General features: G+C 39.8%; 2 protein-coding genes across 3 annotated transcripts; both read right to left on the reverse strand.

The window, feature by feature from the left end:
* Nucleotides 1-2,830: 2,830 nt before the first annotated feature.
* ccdc13 (coiled-coil domain containing 13) lies at nucleotides 2,831-10,982 on the reverse strand. 2 transcript variants are annotated; one of them, XM_085378713.1, is made up of 12 exons: nucleotides 10,795-10,982; nucleotides 9,560-9,708; nucleotides 9,322-9,464; nucleotides 9,150-9,233; nucleotides 8,939-9,055; nucleotides 8,721-8,825; nucleotides 8,391-8,561; nucleotides 7,343-7,519; nucleotides 6,388-6,594; nucleotides 6,167-6,267; nucleotides 5,604-5,666; nucleotides 2,831-2,912 (listed from the first exon to the last, which is right to left on the reverse strand). In XM_085378713.1, exons 1-12 carry the CDS (start codon nucleotides 10,980-10,982, stop codon nucleotides 2,831-2,833), a joined length of 1,587 nt encoding a protein of 528 aa, XP_085234839.1. The 2 variants fall into 2 exon arrangements, with proteins under 2 accessions (XP_085234839.1, XP_085234837.1); XM_085378711.1 differs by having other exon boundaries at nucleotides 6,167-6,276.
* Nucleotides 10,983-14,954: 3,972 nt separating this feature from the next.
* Nucleotides 14,955-16,810, reverse strand: LOC146613318 (HIG1 domain family member 1A, mitochondrial-like). Its single transcript, XM_085377947.1, has 3 exons — nucleotides 16,555-16,810; nucleotides 16,279-16,413; nucleotides 14,955-16,144 (listed from the first exon to the last, which is right to left on the reverse strand). The coding sequence occupies exons 1-3, from the start codon at nucleotides 16,688-16,690 to the stop codon at nucleotides 16,068-16,070; spliced, it is 348 nt and encodes a 115-aa protein (XP_085234073.1). The 5' UTR covers nucleotides 16,691-16,810; the 3' UTR covers nucleotides 14,955-16,067.
* Nucleotides 16,811-17,303: the final 493 nt, after the last annotated feature.

Raw genomic sequence — 17,303 nt, forward strand, 5'->3', positions numbered from 1 at the left:
CCTCACGAGGCTTTAGTGAACACCTCCGCACCTGATTTTTAAAATCAATTTCAGTGTCGTTAACTCACCCCGTACACTTTGATCTTTACCCTTTCCCTCACCGCGACCTGGAAAAGATAAAAACTCATTACTTTAATTCTACTTACTGTAAATGAGCACATTAGGACCCTGCTGTTTATTTTCTTTCCATTACATGTAAATGAGAGGGACTGGGAGATGAATGGACGCATAGAGGTCCAAACCGTTTTCTGGCCTGAGCAAAGTTCACAGATCCCTCATATACTGATGGCTAACTTTAACCTCTGCGTTCACAGCTGCACTATTTACTTTAGTTTCTGGATGCAGTCAATGGTCTGCAGGAAGCATTGGTCCAGAACGAGGGAATACCTCTGAGGAGAAGGATGGAGAAAGGAGTCATTCAAACTTGGAATGACAAATAGGTGAGGCTGTTTACGTATGCTGTGTTTACATAAGTTTGTGTTTGGTTTGGTGGGTTATTGGGCATTTTGGAATAAATCTACACCTTTCTGCGTAATACAGCTACATAAAACAATAATAAAATTGTCTGGCAAGGTGTAATTTATTTGAAAGTGATGACACTCTTAAATAACTGAAGTCAACATGAGCAGTCACATTAATCCCTGATATTAGGTCAACTGAAACTTCAGTATAACATGTCTGAAAAAGAAAAGCTCACTGAAAAAGGATGGAAATGATGTCCCTCTTGCAGTCATGCACTGCGTTAAAATTATATACGATTACAGGTTTGCGAAAATGCTCAAACGCTGGCTTCATATAAAGTACAGTTTTGTGGCAAAGTTTGAAAATGACCCCGCAAAAAAACCATATGAAGTTGAACGCTTTCCTGGCAATCAGACGCAGTTAGGGACCGTGACAAGCATTTGCTCCATCAACACCCTTTCTGACGCACATTTCCTCACTTGATACGTATCTGGCAATCTTCATCTGCTCGTCTCTCATCTTGCTCTTACGGTGACACGTCTCACTCTGTTGCATTAAAGAGCGCCTCACCTTCCATCCAGGAGGTATTCAAACACAAGCTGTTTTTTGTTACTCTGAGCATAAAGGCTTTCTTCATCATGTCCAAACTCTGATATTTTTGTCTTGTGGCACTTTCTCGCTCAGTCCAATGGGGACCTGCCAATCTCCCACAGGGTCCTGGAAGACATAGTGCGGTATTTGAAGCAGCACACTAACTCAGCCATGGTTTTAAATTAAGCGTGATGTGGAGAGGGAGGAAAGGGGGGGATGTTCTGCTGAAACCCTTTTGGCTACATCGGAAGAAAATAACTCGGATGTTAGTATGAATGTAAGAGCCACTCCCACTGGGCATATCCAGACAACCTTTGGATTAAGAGCCATATACTGTACATGTGTGACCTGCTCTGGGGAATGTATAGAGGACTACAGTGGGAGTTTGTGCAGCTTGAGTTTGCAGTTATTTTCAACCGCTATTCCCACAAAACTGGTTTCAAGTCAGAAATGATTAGTGTTAATATTTAATAGGAATATTGAAACGATTTGGGAACTTAACTGTGGTGATTACTATTTAGCCTGGCCTGTCGCACATTTATTTACAACTGTATGGAGCCAAAAAAAACCTTAAAAAAAGAAAGAAAAAAAATCAACCAAAGTCATCGCCATGAAGGTAAACAATGTATTGAAAATATTTGTTGAGGGTTCGGTTCCTTTTCACTGATTAATTTGGATGTTTCTTTGGTTTACAGAAAATATTTACTTTGAAAACAGACAGCATTGGTCTCGATACCTGTAATGCATTTAAGGTTACCAGCCGAGGAAAGACAAACATATATTTAATAAAATGTGACAGTGACATTTATAAAACAGCGAGCAGACGAGATGTGAAACCACGGGGAGACGTCTTATCAGCACCGACCGCTCCTGCAATCACCCGGGACACTTGTCTGATGCCATCAGGGTTAAGTTGAAAGCTATTTTACTCAAGGTACTTAAGTCGTTAAACCGAGGTCACCCGACCTTACGTCGCAAACTGTCTTTCGGGGACTCAAATGGAGAGAAAGTCAGAGATGCATATAATGTTTGCGTGGCTGAAGAGGAGAGTTTTTTTTTTTTTTCCTTTCTCCTGCAGGCTGCTGTTTTGTCACATGTGACAGGAGAAGGTAGGGCTCAGCTGGAAGTGAGGCTGAGCAGGGACCAGCCAGTTCCCCTGGATAGTGTCTTGTCTGTGCTGTCACAGAGCCTCCAGGAAAACATGCCTGACTTGTCTCATCACGTCACTGAAAGCTGCAGGTCATGGTGGAGAGTGCTCTTTAGGGATGCCCTCAGCGCCCGCGTTTCCTCCAGCTGAATGACCAGCCAAGAGACAACATACAAGAACAACATGAACATCTCCGTGCAACCTTGATGTGACGGGCAGAATGAGCACTGCTATCTGCAGCGTGTCTACCGCCGCACATCATTATTTCTGTCGTCTGGTTAACTCTTATGGTTGGAGAAAGAAAACTCCTGAACCAGAACCAGTTTAAGGCAGTGTTGTCAAAGAAATAAAGTGTTTACAAATTCTGGACTGTTGGACAGTCTGTTCAGGTTTGTCTGTGGACAGTTCCTGTTGCTCAGAGACTCCATGGTGCTCAGGGACTCTGCTCCTGCCGACAGAGCTGTGATAGCCACGTGCAAGAAAGATAAGGGGGAAATTGAAAAAGAAGAAAAAAAAAAGAGAAGAAGAAAAAAATCCTGATATTGTCACATCATGCTGTCACTGAGCCTTGGCATATCAGTCCTAGCCATGCTGCATGGACAGTGTTTACTTTAATCTAATTTTGGCCTCTCAAACTCCTCCAGGATCACTGGCCTGTGGTGCTCCTCTTGGTGCTTGTGCCTCCAAACATGTGTGGCTCATCACTTTCTCTCTAGAAGAGTAAGACAAATGTTGGATTGCATTAGAGTTAATGCAACGGAATTCTTCTTAACAGACACAGCTTTGGAGTGACAAATATACAGTGGGGCAAAAAAGTATTTAGTCAGCCACCGATTGTGCAAGTTCCCCCACCTAAAATGATGACAGAGGTCAGTAATTTGCACCAGAGGTACACTTCAACTGTGAGAGACAGAATGTGAAAAAAAAATCCATGAATCCACATGGTAGGATTTGTAAAGAATTTATTCGTAAATCAGGGTGGAAAATAAGTATTTGGTCAATAACAAAAATACAACTCAATACTTTGTAACATAACCTTTGTTGGCAATAACAGAGGTCAAACGTTTACTATAGGTCTTTACCAGGTTTGCACACACAGTAGCTGGTATTTTGGCCCATTCCTCCATGCAGATCTTCTCGAGAGCAGTGATGTTTTGGGGCTGTCGCCGAGCAACACGGACTTTCAACTCCCGCCACAGATTTTCTATGGGGTTGAGGTCTGGAGACTGGCTAGGCCACTCCAGGACTTTCAAATGCTTCTTACGGAGCCACTCCTTTGTTGCCCGGGCGGTGTGTTTTGAATCATTGTCATGTTGGAAGACCCAGCCTCGTTTCATCTTCAAAGTTCTCACTGATGGAAGGAGGTTTTGGCTCAAAATCTCACGATACATGGCCCCATTCATTCTGTCCTTAACACGGATCAGTCATCCTGTCCCCTTGGCAGAAAAACAGCCCCATAGCATGATGTTTCCACCCCCATGCTTCACAGTAGGTATGGTGTTCTTGGGATGCAACTCAGTATTCTTCTTCCTCCAAACACGACGAGTTGAGTTTATACCAAAAAGTTCTACTTTGGTTTCATCTGACCACATGACATTCTCCCAATCCTCTGCTGTATCATCCATGTGCTCTCTGGCAAACTTCAGACGGGCCTGGACATGCACTGGCTTCAGCAGCGGAACACGTCTGGCACTGCGGGATTTGATTCCCTGCCGTTGTAGTGTGTTACTGATGGTGACCTTTGTTACTTTGGTCCCAGCTCTCTGCAGGTCATTCACCAGGTCCCCCCGTGTGGTTCTGGGATCTTTGCTCACCGTTCTCATGATCATTTTGACCCCACGGGATGAGATCTTGCGTGGAGCCCCAGATCGAGGGAGATTATCAGTGGTCTTGTATGTCTTCCATTTTCTGATGATTGCTCCCACAGTTGATTTTTTCACACCAAGCTGCTTGCCTATTGTAGATTCACTCTTCCCAGTCTGATGCAGGTCTACAATACTTTTCCTGGTGTCCTTCGAAAGCTGTTTGGTCTTGGCCATGGCGGAGTTTGGAGTCTGACTGTTTGAGGCTGTGGACAGGTGTCTTTTACACAGATGATGAATTCAAACAGGTGCCATTCATACAGGTAACGAGTGGGGGACAGAAAAGCTTCTTACAGAAGACATTACAGGTCTGTGAGAGCCAGAGATTTTCCTTGTTTGAGGTGACCAAATACTTATTTTCCACCCTAATTTACGAATAAATTCTTTACAAATCCTACCATGTGGATTCATGGATTTTTTTTTCACATTCTGTCTCTCACAGTTGAAGTGTACCTCTGGTGCAAATTACTGACCTCTGTCATCATTTTAAGTGGGGGCACTTCCACAATCGGTGGCTGACTAAATACTTTTTTGCCCCACTGTAGATTATACTTACCCAGACAAGCTATTAGCTTGATAAATATGTGTAATTTTATATAAAGTTTCATTTTTGCACCATTAAATTTCTGACGTTAAATTGAAAACTGTAAAATAAACCACCACGCTCTCATTAGTGCACACCACAGTCATTACTGTGGTGTGCACTGCATAAATAAAATGAACAAACACCAACAGAAATAGCCTCCCTGTGTTTGTAATCTTGGGATGGAAATATACAAACTGATTTAACATTTTAGTTGTGCAGCATTATAGCATTTAATTTTTACACTGACAAGAAAATAAAATGGGCTACTTTAGCTTTGTGCAGTACGCAAAAGTGCAAACTTGAAATGTGAAGAAAGAACATTTGCGTGAATCATCCGACCACTTCATTTGCAAAAAAAACCCCAACAAAACAAAACAACCAAACAACCAACAACCACCACATGGGTATCGACTCAACTGGCCTTTTTTCACCAATAAAGCACTCCTTCATCACCATCTTTGACGAGTAAGAGAGCCAGCAGCAGTGGCATAAAGATGCCGTTCCAGATCAAGCTGGAGAGCTGTTAGCTACAGCAATCTGGATCCTCTGTAAGAAAATGAAAACTATCTCGCTTTTGGAGACATTTCATGACCTGTGCTGCTTGCTCGATGTTTTTATCTATTTTTTTTTTGTTTGGGTATTTTGGAGGAATCAATCAAAACTGTTTTAAGCCTTCAGGTGAAGTGGTATTTTTCGATCTATACTTTCACACAAAGATGTGCATTTCACAACCCTGTCCCACTGACAGAATTACACTGTGAGCGATAGACTGAAGAGAAAAAAAAAAAAAACAACTAAAGAACATCTGCAGTATATTCTACAGACCTCTCAAGCTTGTTAGTCCTTCTCCACAAAGAGGACTTGGGTTATCATGTCACAGTCAGGAATTTTGTTTACTAATTTCATAGTGATGCCCATGTCAGTACAGAGCAGACATGGTACACATTAAACTTACGTGAATTCTATGCCACTTCCCACAGCTGGCAGCACCAGTTTGTGACCAAATTTAGAAATTGAACTGAAAAACAAAACATTTGAAGGTGGTAAACAGAAATCCCACAGGAATACAGAAGTGTTTAACATCACAGTCATCAATACGCCAATAACAGTGCACCCCAATGTTAACCTTAGGTAATTATTTAGCTTTATGTTTCTAGACAAGACGAGAGATATCAGTGCTATGTGTGACACTTAGCCTCAGAGGCTGGTTTCAAGTGCAAAACAGAAGACGAGATGAACAAAAATTATCTGTCCTAAAGAAGTAAATCAGGGTTCCTCAAAGTTGTATGAAGCTAAAACAGTTCTTACTCAACACGTCATAATTCTTTCTCAAACCTAAAAAAAAAAAAAAAAAAAAAAAAAGGTTCCCAGCTTAATCTTACTTAAGTAATTTTTGGCTTAAATATTTTATTTCTCACCACGTGCAATGGATCCATATCCCACAGATTGGGACCCACTAAGCTAAACTAACAATAAGCATATTTTAATGATTATCAGATATTAAACCAGCACAAGTACCCTGAAGATGGAATTCTTTTGGTAATGTCTCCCTCTTCTGGGGAAACAGCAGAAGTACAGTTTGTTATCCTGATGCTGGGCTGTCTGTGCACATCATCGTTCTTCAACACCTATAAACACACGTTTAATTGCTGGTCAGACATCTCATGCTGAATCTCGGAGAATGCACAAAAATAAAAAAACAAAAACAAAAAAAACCCTGGTAATTATTTCTTGATTACCTTATCAGAGAATTGCTGTTTTTTCTGTAGTTTTTTGATAATGGCATCTTTCTCAGCAAGTATCTCCTTAAATCTCTGGATGATAGCACTGTGCTCTGAAGGTATGTTGCTCAGCTGTTGTCCTACACTCTGCTGCATCACCTTGCTCTGTACGTTTTGCTTTTGGCTGAGTTGTTTTAATACCATCTGCATCTGGGCCTGCTGCTTCTGCCAGAGGTAGAAAAGATATACACACTTTATAGGAACAGTAGTAGTAAAGCATGGACACATCACAGGATATCCTCTACTTTGCAGTATGTTGACTTCAACTCATAAATGTCAAGTGAAATTGGTACTGTAACAGTTGGTGAAATGTTAGTATTTGACCACTAGGCGGAGCTCTTGTAATGATAATGTAACTAACGCATTTTATTTTGTATGTTTTATTTTTGTGTTAACATTTTCCTTTTTTGGTATAAGGTAAGGGCAGAGGTCACTTCCTGTTTTGGGAAGTAAGGTCAGAGAAGCTGCGCATGGTGACGGTCTAGCCGTGTAAAAGTCAAGCTAAGAAAGAAGAAATAAGCCCTAAGTTCCAGTTACACCAGTTTGTCTACTTGCAGGCCAAAGTAGTATGTTTGTTTATATTTTGTGAATTTTATATTGTAATATGTTTTAATGCTGAAATATAATTTTCTTGTACATTTGTATTCACCAGTTCTACGGTGTACCTGTGTACGTTAAGAGAAGCACAGTAAACATCAGTAAAGAAGAACTCTCGTGTCTCTTGTGTATGTGTACAAGCCGGCATAGGTACTAACTGCCATGGTATTTAACAAAACTATTAATAGTGTAATCATGCATGAGATACCTTATTTAAAGTCTTACAATACCTACTTTCTTATTAATATATACATTTATTAAAAGGTAGAATCTATACGACTCTAACCAGATATTTGTCTCCAGTCTAATTTCTTACCATCAAAGCAGCCACGAACTCATCATCGTGTTTCCCCTTCTCCATCAGGGTTGATATTTGATGCTTCAGAATTTTGACTTCAGCAGATAGAGTTTTGCTCCTGGCTTTAGAGGCTTCCAGCTTTTGCTTCACATCTTTGTGTTCTTTCAAGAGCGCCTCATAATCCACTGAGAGCCTCTGCACAGTTGTGGAAGGAGAGAAGGGCCTTAGCACATTAACAATGTAATGTCTATGTTCATATAAAATCATTGCCTAAGTCCCAGTTAAACAGACAGAGAGACCAGTCAACAACCCTCTCACAATCCAACATGCACGTGACTTCCAGCAGGCACTAAATGGCAGTTTCTTTTTTTGATTACATGTAAAGTCTGTTTTCTTAACATAAGAAATGAAATCAGAAAAACGTATGTAGGTTTGCACTGGCTCAAGGTGATTAAAAACACAGAGACATAAAATACAAGTCAACACACACACAATTATTAACTGTAAGCCTGTGAGGATAACATGGTTTGAGTCTGTCTGACCTCAAGTCAGTGGGATACTTGTTCCAAACAACAGGACCACAGTAACTGAAGCACCTGAGCACACTTAAATCTAATTTTGGGAATAGCCAAAAGATCTGCACCTGCTGACCTGAGAGGTCTAATTGGGTTAAAGAGGCTGCGCAAGTCAGAGATGTACTGGGGGTGCCAAGCCATTGAGAGCTTTATGAACTAATAGAAGGGTTTTAAATGTAATTCTGCATTGAACTTGGAACCACTGTTGTGACTTCGCTCCTTGAGTGCTAATAAAATGCTGAACTTACAGCATATGTGTAAGGACTCTCTTACAGCAATACAGTTTAACCTGCTTGATATGAATGCATGGACCCATTTCTCATAGTCAGTTTGAAATAAGAACTTTTTATATATCTCTGAAATTCAAATTTTCATTTAATAAGTGGCTGGCATTGGTAAAAAAAAAAAAGAAAAACACACACACACACACACACTTTCGCCAAGCAACTGATGGTTGGTCTGCAGGCCTCTGTGGTTGTGGCTATACATACCTCAAGGGCTACCCTCTTCTCTTTCTCTATAGTGCGGATGTAGTTGACATTTCTTTCCTGAGGAGGAGTTTTCTGAAGAACACCCATGCCCAGAAACTCTTCCTCTCCACTCAGAACACTTGACTGCCTTTGTTGTGTTGATTTGTTCAGCTGCTGCTCAAGCTCTCGTACCTGTTGTTCAAGTTTTGTTCATCATCAGTTCAGTTTCAGGGTTTTTTTTTTATGCTTTCCTGTGAACTCACTATTTTGAAAAGCACTTCATTGGTTATAATGTTGTAACTTTAAAATACATTTATGTAAAATCAAGTTCAACTTCAATTTTGAACCTACCCTTGTCTGCAGAGCCAGTATCTGCTGTGCTCGACCTCTAAAGCTCCCAGGGCAGCTTAGTAATTGCTGAAGGTTGACCTCCTCTCCAATCTCACTAATCAGAACCTGAAGTAGTTCATATTTTAGAATCTATAAGTCACTTGTGAAAAATCATTCAGATATAAAATATTCTTCTTGAGTGATTGCATATAAGACAGAAAATAAAGTAAGTCTCCTACCTTCTGTGCCATTTTCAACTCCTGCTTGGCAGACTGCACCTGGTTGCGATACTCAGTCACCTTCAGTTGGGTAGTTGCTAATTTTTCCTGCAGAGATTTAACCAGTGCACTTTCCTGCTTTCAGAAACAAGTCATAAATGATCCTTTCAGTGATGCCATTATTTTAGTCAGGACCCTACAGCAAAATGTTCCTTTTGTTATTATTCCTTACCTCACATTCTTCAGATGAGATCTTAACTGGTGACTTTGAATCTACTTTTTGCCCAGGTACACCATGTACCAGCATGGCCTGCAGCTACAGAAAGTCACAACAGTTTTTCTGAGAAGGACAAATTTTCATGCATCAAATTATTTCAAATGATACACATAAAGCAAAACTTTACCTCTCTCTCAAGCTCTTTGATTCTGTTGCCGTTTTGCTTACATTTAATCTTCTCTTGCTCAATTTCAGCAGTTAGTTCTCTATTCTTCTTGGATAGCTCAACAATCTTGGTGGCAGCTACAGCTCCTGCCAAGCCTGAAGTACCTAAACAGATGAGTTGATGAAGCAGGAAGAAGCTGTCACATGTCTGTAACATCTCAATGCGAAAAAAAAAAAGAGTAAAACAATTTACATTATACCTGCTAAAGCCAGTCTTTCTTCGTCTCTTTTCCTCTTCAGGTGCTTAATTTCAAAATCCTTCTCGCTCAGAAGTTTGAAGAGCCGACCATTTTCATCCTTTAGCTCTCTCAATTGGTCAAGGAGGGCCTTATTCTGAATGTGCAACAGCCTATGGTAGACAAAATGAACAAGGATGAATGTAACATGACAGAATGGTTATTTACAACCATGTGAAAATGACAGTTTTCATGGGATTCTGTACAGTCCTGTGAAAAATTGAGTCCACCTTTAGTGGTTACCTTAAATGGGTTAGTGGCAGCCATGTGCAATTAACTGATCATCAGAAAGTGTGAGCGCTATGAAAAGCAGAAATTTTGGCAGTTTACTGGTCCGGACCATTCAGATGCCACAATCTTCCAAAAAGTGGGTGTCCCAGCAAATTCATCCCAAGGACAGACTTAGCAACGCTCAGAATCTACAGGCCTCACTTGGCATGTTAAATATTGAAGTTCATGACAATACAATTAGAAAAAGACTGAACAAGTATGGCTTGTTTGGAAAGGCCAAGAGAAAGCCTTTTCTCTCTAAAAAGAACATGGCATGGCATTGCAGAGTTGAATCTCAACAAACCACAAAACTTCTGGAACAATGTCCACCAAAGTGGATGTGTTTGATCATAATGCACAGCAACATGTTTGGTAAAAACCAAACACAGCATATCAGCACAAAAACGCCTCATACCAACTGTCAGACATTGTGGTGAAGGGGTGGTGATTTGGACTTGTTTTGCAGCCACAGGACCTGGGCACTTTGCAGTCACTGCTTCTCTGTATACAGTACCAAAGTATTCTAGAGTCAAATGTGAGAACATCTGTCTGAAAACTCAAACTTGGTTGAAATTTGATCATGCAATCACAGGACAATGATCTCAATCACAGCAGCAAATCTGACTGAACAACAACAAAAGAATGTGTTGCAATTCAAGTCAATGTTCAGACCTCAGCCTGACTTATCAGGCCATGGGACCTACCCTGCAAACCTCAAAGAACAAAAGCACTGCTGTATGGAAGAGTGAGCCAAAATTCATCATACAGAAAATGATTACTCGAAGTTATTGCTGCAAGCAACTTAGTTTTTCACATGACTGCATGCAGATGACAAAGATTTCCAGTCTTGAATAATATATTCCTTCATAGTGGTTTATGTAGCAACATTTATGGAAAATACCTTGAAAAACATTTAATTTAAGTCTCACCTGTTTTGGGGAGCATCACAGCTTGCCTGAACACCTTGGTTAGACAGATCCAAATCATCCTGAGCGCCACTGTCATTGAGCTTGTCTGGCTGTGTTTCCTTTTTCCTCTCCTGTTTCCTTTTTTCCTGCTGTTTTTGCAGTGCTTGAAACTGAAGCCGCAGTTCGTTCAGCTGATCCTCAGACTCCATGATCTCTGATTTATGGCATTGGAAAGTTAAAGGTTGATATTATAATCGAATCAATGCTGAGGCTTAAACTATTATGTCGTGTTGTGCTTCTTATCTGACACAGAGAGAATGCCCTTAATACGATGTCTGTAGTCGACGTTTACGGTACGTAAACCGTACGTACGTACCGAAAGACTATTTTCTGAGCCTAAGCGAAAAGTTCCCTTAAAGAGAGATTAAGTTGAAGAGAAAATATCTCACCTGTTAATTAGTCGGGTCCGTGTAAACAAATTGGTTTTAAACTTCACCACAGGTGAAGACAACTCCTGTATCCATAGCAACTGCCATCCGGGGACTCAGCTCAGCTTAAAACAACATCTCGCGGGAGCAGAAATGTAGTCATAGAGACCAGGGGACGCTTATAAAGGCTAAAACATATTTTTTTAATTGTGCCCTGGATATGTCACCTTTAATTCAAAGTCTGACTTTCTATGGCACAAATGTATTTACTTCATTTTTTTTTAACTGCACTGACAGATAAAAGCACCTTCTGCATCTGCAGTGCTTCTTAAACTTATTGGGCACTGTGCTAGTATTCGTTCAGTATAGCCTAGGTTTTGCGAAACTTCCATTGTTTTTGTTCTTCTTTTGCTCTTTTGTTTTTATTTTCCAGTGTAGTGGAAAATAAGGAGGCTACTTGTACTGCAGCTCCCTCCGGTGGATTGTAGATTGTTCACCACTACAAAAAAATGTAATTGGAAATTTTAATTTAGTTAGTTAGTTTAATATATTTCACATTAGATCTGTCCAGGGTGTACCCCAGCTCTTGCCCTCAGACAGCTTGGATAGGCTCAATTTGTTTCATGTTATGTCACCATACATCCCAGTATAGTGTTTTTAACTAATTTTAATTACGATCTTTTGTAAATGTGGTTTTAATCACAGCCAGAGGTACTCTTCTATGGTGTTTAAGCATGCGATCAGATCAAAGCTACTTTGAGTTACTCCTTTAGTCACAAGAGGTCAGCACAGCAGTTAGCTCCACATATTTGATTTGGCAGGCCCCTTCCTATCCTTGCTGTTGTTTCATGTTGCTATACAGCTAAGCAAAAAGGCATAACTCTTTGCTTAGCTGTATATTGCAGTGATAATGTAGGCCTGTAACTGTAACATCCACGGGTTGGATAGTTTTGGAAGTGATAGATACATACAAATCTTAACAGGAAACTGGAGTGGTCATAACTCTTATCCTGTGTACAAGAACGACCAAAGTTGTCTTCATCTGCTGGTCAGCTGAAGCCTTTTGAGAGGTGCAGAACATTACAAGGACCTTTTATGACACTTTGACTCCATAGAGGAGGTGGATGGGAGGAGGATGTTAGCCAAGCTAATGTCCATTATGGACAACAACTCTCACCATCTGTCCCTGAGCAGCTCCTTCAGCAGTAGACTGTTAAAGCTACAATGTAAGACTGAGCGCTATCATATGTCCTTCATCCTGACAGCAGACAGACTATACAACACAGTATTGGGGGGGTTGTACACAAAAGCGCAGCCTTACCTAATGTCCACCATACTGTTGCTCATTTTATGTTAAGATTAAAAAATCTAGCTGGTGTTGGTATGGAGAGTAACCTTCAGTAATAGTAGTAAATCACACAGCAATAGTACATTCATGTAGTTGTAAAGAAGCATGATAATATATTAAGTAATCCAAAGTATTCAGAATACGTTTCTCTCATTGAGTAACGTAACGGAATACATTACAAAATACATTTTGGGGCATTTATTCTCTAATCTGTAGTGGAATACATTTTAAAAGTAACCTTCCCAACACTGTCAGTACTGGATGTAAGATGATACTCGGCAGATGTCACGTAGACTTTATACGATGTCTTGGAAATGCCTATTTTCACAGCAGCCCCATAGTCACAGTGACAAAGCATTTTCATACCTCAAAATGATGCAGTTAATTCCCCGTTTAGAGGAAAAATGAATACAAATAATATAATAGTGTATCAGTTAACAGAGTTGAAAGACTCTGACTTCAAGACCAGAAATGACATATTCGGAATAGCTTAACAAGGCATCAATTAAAGCACAAAACAGGTTAAACAACATTTTGGTGGCTACTACAAAGTATATATATAATATCAAAGTAGCACAAATAACAAAATTAAAATCATTGAAAAAAATGAAAAAGAGAGTTCATTTTAATTAAATTACATAAAGGCTACAGAATTACATCTCAAATTCTTTTCCAGTTTCAGTTTATTGTAATGGCTTTATAAATGTCTCCTTCGGGTTAATATTAGGCCACTAGTGCCAGTTATTTTAGAGCTCTACTCATTCTACAAAGCTAAATGTTGTGAAAAGCTTCCTCAAATGTTCCAAATGTACTGGGATGCCCATTTAATAATAAATGGGCTCAGGTGCAAACAATGTGAATGTGGCAAACATCCCTAAATGACTCTCTTAGGCAAGCTTTCTTGTCATTTCTTTAAGTAGTCTTTGGGAAAAGGTCTCCAGGCTTCTTCTTCACAACCCTTGTGAATGTTGGCTGGCTTTTGCTCCGTTTTCTTGCATTGCTTCATTAGTGTTGAGCACCGCCCTCTTGGAGAGGCCAATCCATGACTGAGAGTGTTCTTGGTCTGTTTTTGTTCCCTAACAGCAGCTTGCCCACCAAGAGAGCAGGGAACTACCAATCACCAATCACCAATCGAATTGGACACCCAGTGAAAAGTTTCATCCAGTGTGCAAAATTACCTTTGGATCATCAGCATTTCATAATGCATTTCATTTTTGTTGCATACAAAGAACTGATTTTGTCAATTAATAATTATAATGAAGACCTGTAGCTTGCACAAACCCACCCACCTCCCCCATTCGGACATTCCTCAAACACCAGTGGGCCTCTGTGGACCACTGCTTTAGGCCATCATTAGGCAACATCCTGCGTGAATATATGAACTGAGCTGCTATACAAAGCAGTTTTTGTTGAACTGTAAGAGGTAAATGTGATGTGACTTTGCAATTTGAAACAGGTAACACACAAGAACATGTTTATTTAGTTTTTTCCATTTGGAAGATTTCCAGTATTTACATCCAGTCCATGTTTTTAGTAGAGATCATTTGGCATGGATTCCCAAATGGCAGGGACGTCAAACTCATTTTACATCGTGGGCCCATACAGCCCACTTTGATGTGAAGTGGGCTGGACCAGTAAACTACATTATAGACATGTAATGTTACAGAAAAGGTTCTGGTAGATTATTGCTCAGACTTTGTTGTAATTATAAATTTATTATATAAACTTTTTATGAACTCACAAATTTTTTTATTGTACTTTGGTATGTTACGGATCACACTAGGTGGTGGGGATCTGTAAGAATAGGCAAAGCATTAAAACTTCTGTAGTTCAAAATATATGCACTCCTTGGCATTTTCTAGTATCCCACTGGATAGCTTTGTCCAGATTGGAGCCAGGCTGATTTGGGCCCCTGGACCTTATGCAGTCACCCGTGCCACGGGACCCTAACTATGTGTCACTTCACATACATTCAGATATGGAGTCTGTTTGAGGTCACCACTCTACCACCTTTCTTACTGATGCTGTTTTTGCATAATTTTGTGCAAGACAACTAAATGAAGATAACAGCAGGATCTGTGCATGTTTACGCATGCCATTGATAGGTGTGCTCTTTTCGGTACAGGATGTAACACGATACATGGCACGCGTCAGGTAGAATATCAAGGAAATGCCTGTTTACACACTTTCCAAAGTCACAGTGACAAAGCATTTTTCCCAGCTTAAAATGATGCCAGGCATTCCCTGATAAGAAAGTGAATAGAAACAGCATATGACTGAGCAAATCACAGAAGCTTTATTTGGTAGAATTAGAAAGGGTTAGAAGATTACCTGACCTGTTAGAAACTGTGTTGTCAGTGAGAAGCTCAAAAAAAAAAAAAAAAAAAAAAAAAAAAAGACCCTAACAACAAAAAGCTGCAATGTTATATTGTGGTTCAAACTTGGGGAGAACTTTATGATCACTGTAGAGTCTGTCCTTTCATGCTGCTGAGTTCATTAGTTTACAGTGTTGTGAGCCTTTCCTGTTAACTGTAAGGGTTTTAGCTGCTGTAGGTGTACTACACAACCCAGAAGATGGGTGATCAATAACAATATAATGGCACAAAGACAACATTTAACAGTCAAAACACATCAAGGTACCAAAATCCATACACAAAAAAACCCTTTTTTCTTTAACACTTAAAAAAACAACAACTCTAAAATGACATCCTGTACTTGTGTACAACTTAGCTTAGAGAATAACTTCACAAGGCAACTAATTAAACACAAGGCTGCTACACAGTGTATAGCTGTTCCACGGAAGCCAGTGCTAAATTGAAGTGAAAAAATAAATAAAAGAATTTCACCATTACAATGAAACTGCATAAAAGCTACAGAATTAAAGCCTTTTTCTCCACAGTTTCAACATAATGGCTATATAGATTTTTTTCTATAGGATAAGATAGCTCAACACCACCAGTATCAGTTATTTTATCACTATCATTATTTTTTACTTTAGGGCTCTGCTCCATCTGACAGCCAAGTGCTGTGAACGGCTTTAAATACCCAAAATGCACTGAGATGCTCATTTAGAAATATATGAGCTCAGGTGCAATCAATTTTAATCTGGCAAACATCCCAGTATTACTACAGGAAATGAACAGGGATGGTTAGCTGATACGAGACAAAAAATAAATATGTAGCATTTGGTGGTTAATTTTTAATCCAGGCCCAACTTAGTAACACACATGTTCAGCAAAGTTTATACATTTTCATTTTGTTATTTTGTAGATATTTCACTCACAGCAAGAGCAGATGAACTTTCAGTAATGCCCCCAAACTATCAGGGATAATAACACCAAGAAAAATCTGATGGGATCAATACAACTCCTACTATGCACAGTGTCATCAAATAGTTTCAGCTATTTACAGAAGACATGTGCATAAAAAAAGTCAGGACATCTGTGAAACAAATCTTGTGCACACCTTAATATGAGGCAATACTAAGGGACATAAAATATGAGTCCAAGAGGCCATGTTCACTTGGGTTGGGTTGCTTTCTGTTCTTGTTCAATAGGCTTTGCAAAGTAATCTCTGTACATGGAGAACAGGACACCTGAAAACAACAACAAAACATAAGAAGCATGTAAAATGACTCGTGTTTATAGTATTATGATTTCAGGTTCAAACCACAAATCACAAATAAAGAACTGGTTGCAGTTTGGCAGTAAGAACTGAAAGATGACCCACCAACAGTCATTGCTCCCACCACAAAGCCTTGGGCAGCTACACGCATGTGAATCAGGTGCACCGACATTTTTGTATCTCCACGACTTTTCATTTTCATCAGCCTGTAGCCAACAATAGCAACAAATCCAGCCATCCCTGCAAAAAGCAAAAGTCACTAAAACAAAAATAAGACAGCAACATATCCCCCAAATCCTCTGAAAACTCACTCAATAAACCCCAAAACTTAAACTTTTCTGAGCACATATTTTATTTGTCCTTGTCATAATATGTACTCACCGACTGGGACAAATGGATTCTCCTTTGCCTTTCGCCAGAATTTGGACTCACTCTCCTCATAAGAAGACATCTCGCCTGAAACAAGAACGAGGTCGACTGAGTTCAAACGTTTGTTGGCCGTGTAGCAGTACAGCATGCAAGCTAATTCAGTGCTGATAGAAACCAATAAAACGCATAGAGAAACATGTCAGGAAGTATCAGGCTGTGCCTCACACAAAAAAAAAATCTCCAAAATCAGGCTTTAAAAGTCGTTCCCACGAAAGAGGTCCGAGAGTCGCTATCCGGTTGTTCAGTGATGACGCGACGAATCCTACTTCTGGGTCTAAAGTAGTCTGCGTTTAATATGGCTTTTGTGTTGTTAACATGTTTAATGTTTTGTATTTTCTCTTATTTGATCTCAAAAAGCTCCTAAAACAGTCAGTGATCACTGTTGACCTCCCTTGGCTTTTATTACCGCTAATCATTTATTTAAGCTCAGTTTTTAAAACCTTAGGATGTAACTGCAGCCCAGCCCATGCAGCAGTATATGAATGACTAACCTCGTATTGTGGATGGATTATCTCAGTTGTTCTCCTGGCTGAAGTTTGGTCCTTTTACAGCATCCTGCCATGCGATTACATTTGTTCCTGACCACCGAGAACACTCACGGTAACTTTTATCGAGTGGAAAAACAGTTAGCTTGTTTATATTATGATAACATAGCTGTGTCGCTAGCGGTCACGTAGCACATCATTATATACCAGCTAGCC

The sequence above is a fragment of the Diplotaxodon limnothrissa genome, linkage group LG18 (assembly GCF_057381915.1).
Source record: "Diplotaxodon limnothrissa isolate DT_005_m linkage group LG18, D_limnothrissa_male_GT1.1, whole genome shotgun sequence".
NCBI classification, from domain to species: domain Eukaryota; kingdom Metazoa; phylum Chordata; class Actinopteri; order Cichliformes; family Cichlidae; genus Diplotaxodon; species Diplotaxodon limnothrissa.

Bases quoted from the DNA above. Each gene is read 5' to 3' on its own strand.
- ccdc13 (XM_085378711.1), bottom strand. From the start codon at position 10,982: ATGGAGTCTGAGGATCAGCTGAACGAACTGCGGCTTCAGTTTCAAGCA. The intron at 6,595-7,342 runs GTAAGAAATTAG...TACCTCTGGCAG, and splicing joins AGTTCGTGGCTGCTTTGATG to AAGCAGCAGGCCCAGATGCA. The intron at 2,913-5,603 runs GTAAGTTTAATG...TTACTCTTCTAG, and splicing joins GGAAGTGGCATAGAATTCAC to AGAGAAAGTGATGAGCCACA.
- LOC146613318 (XM_085377947.1), bottom strand. From the start codon at position 16,690: ATGCTGTACTGCTACACGGCCAACAAACGTTTGAACTCAGTCGACCTC. The intron at 16,414-16,554 runs GTGAGTACATAT...TGCTTTTTGCAG, and splicing joins GAATCCATTTGTCCCAGTCG to GGATGGCTGGATTTGTTGCT. The intron at 16,145-16,278 runs GTGGGTCATCTT...TGTTGTTTTCAG, and splicing joins GGTGGGAGCAATGACTGTTG to GTGTCCTGTTCTCCATGTAC.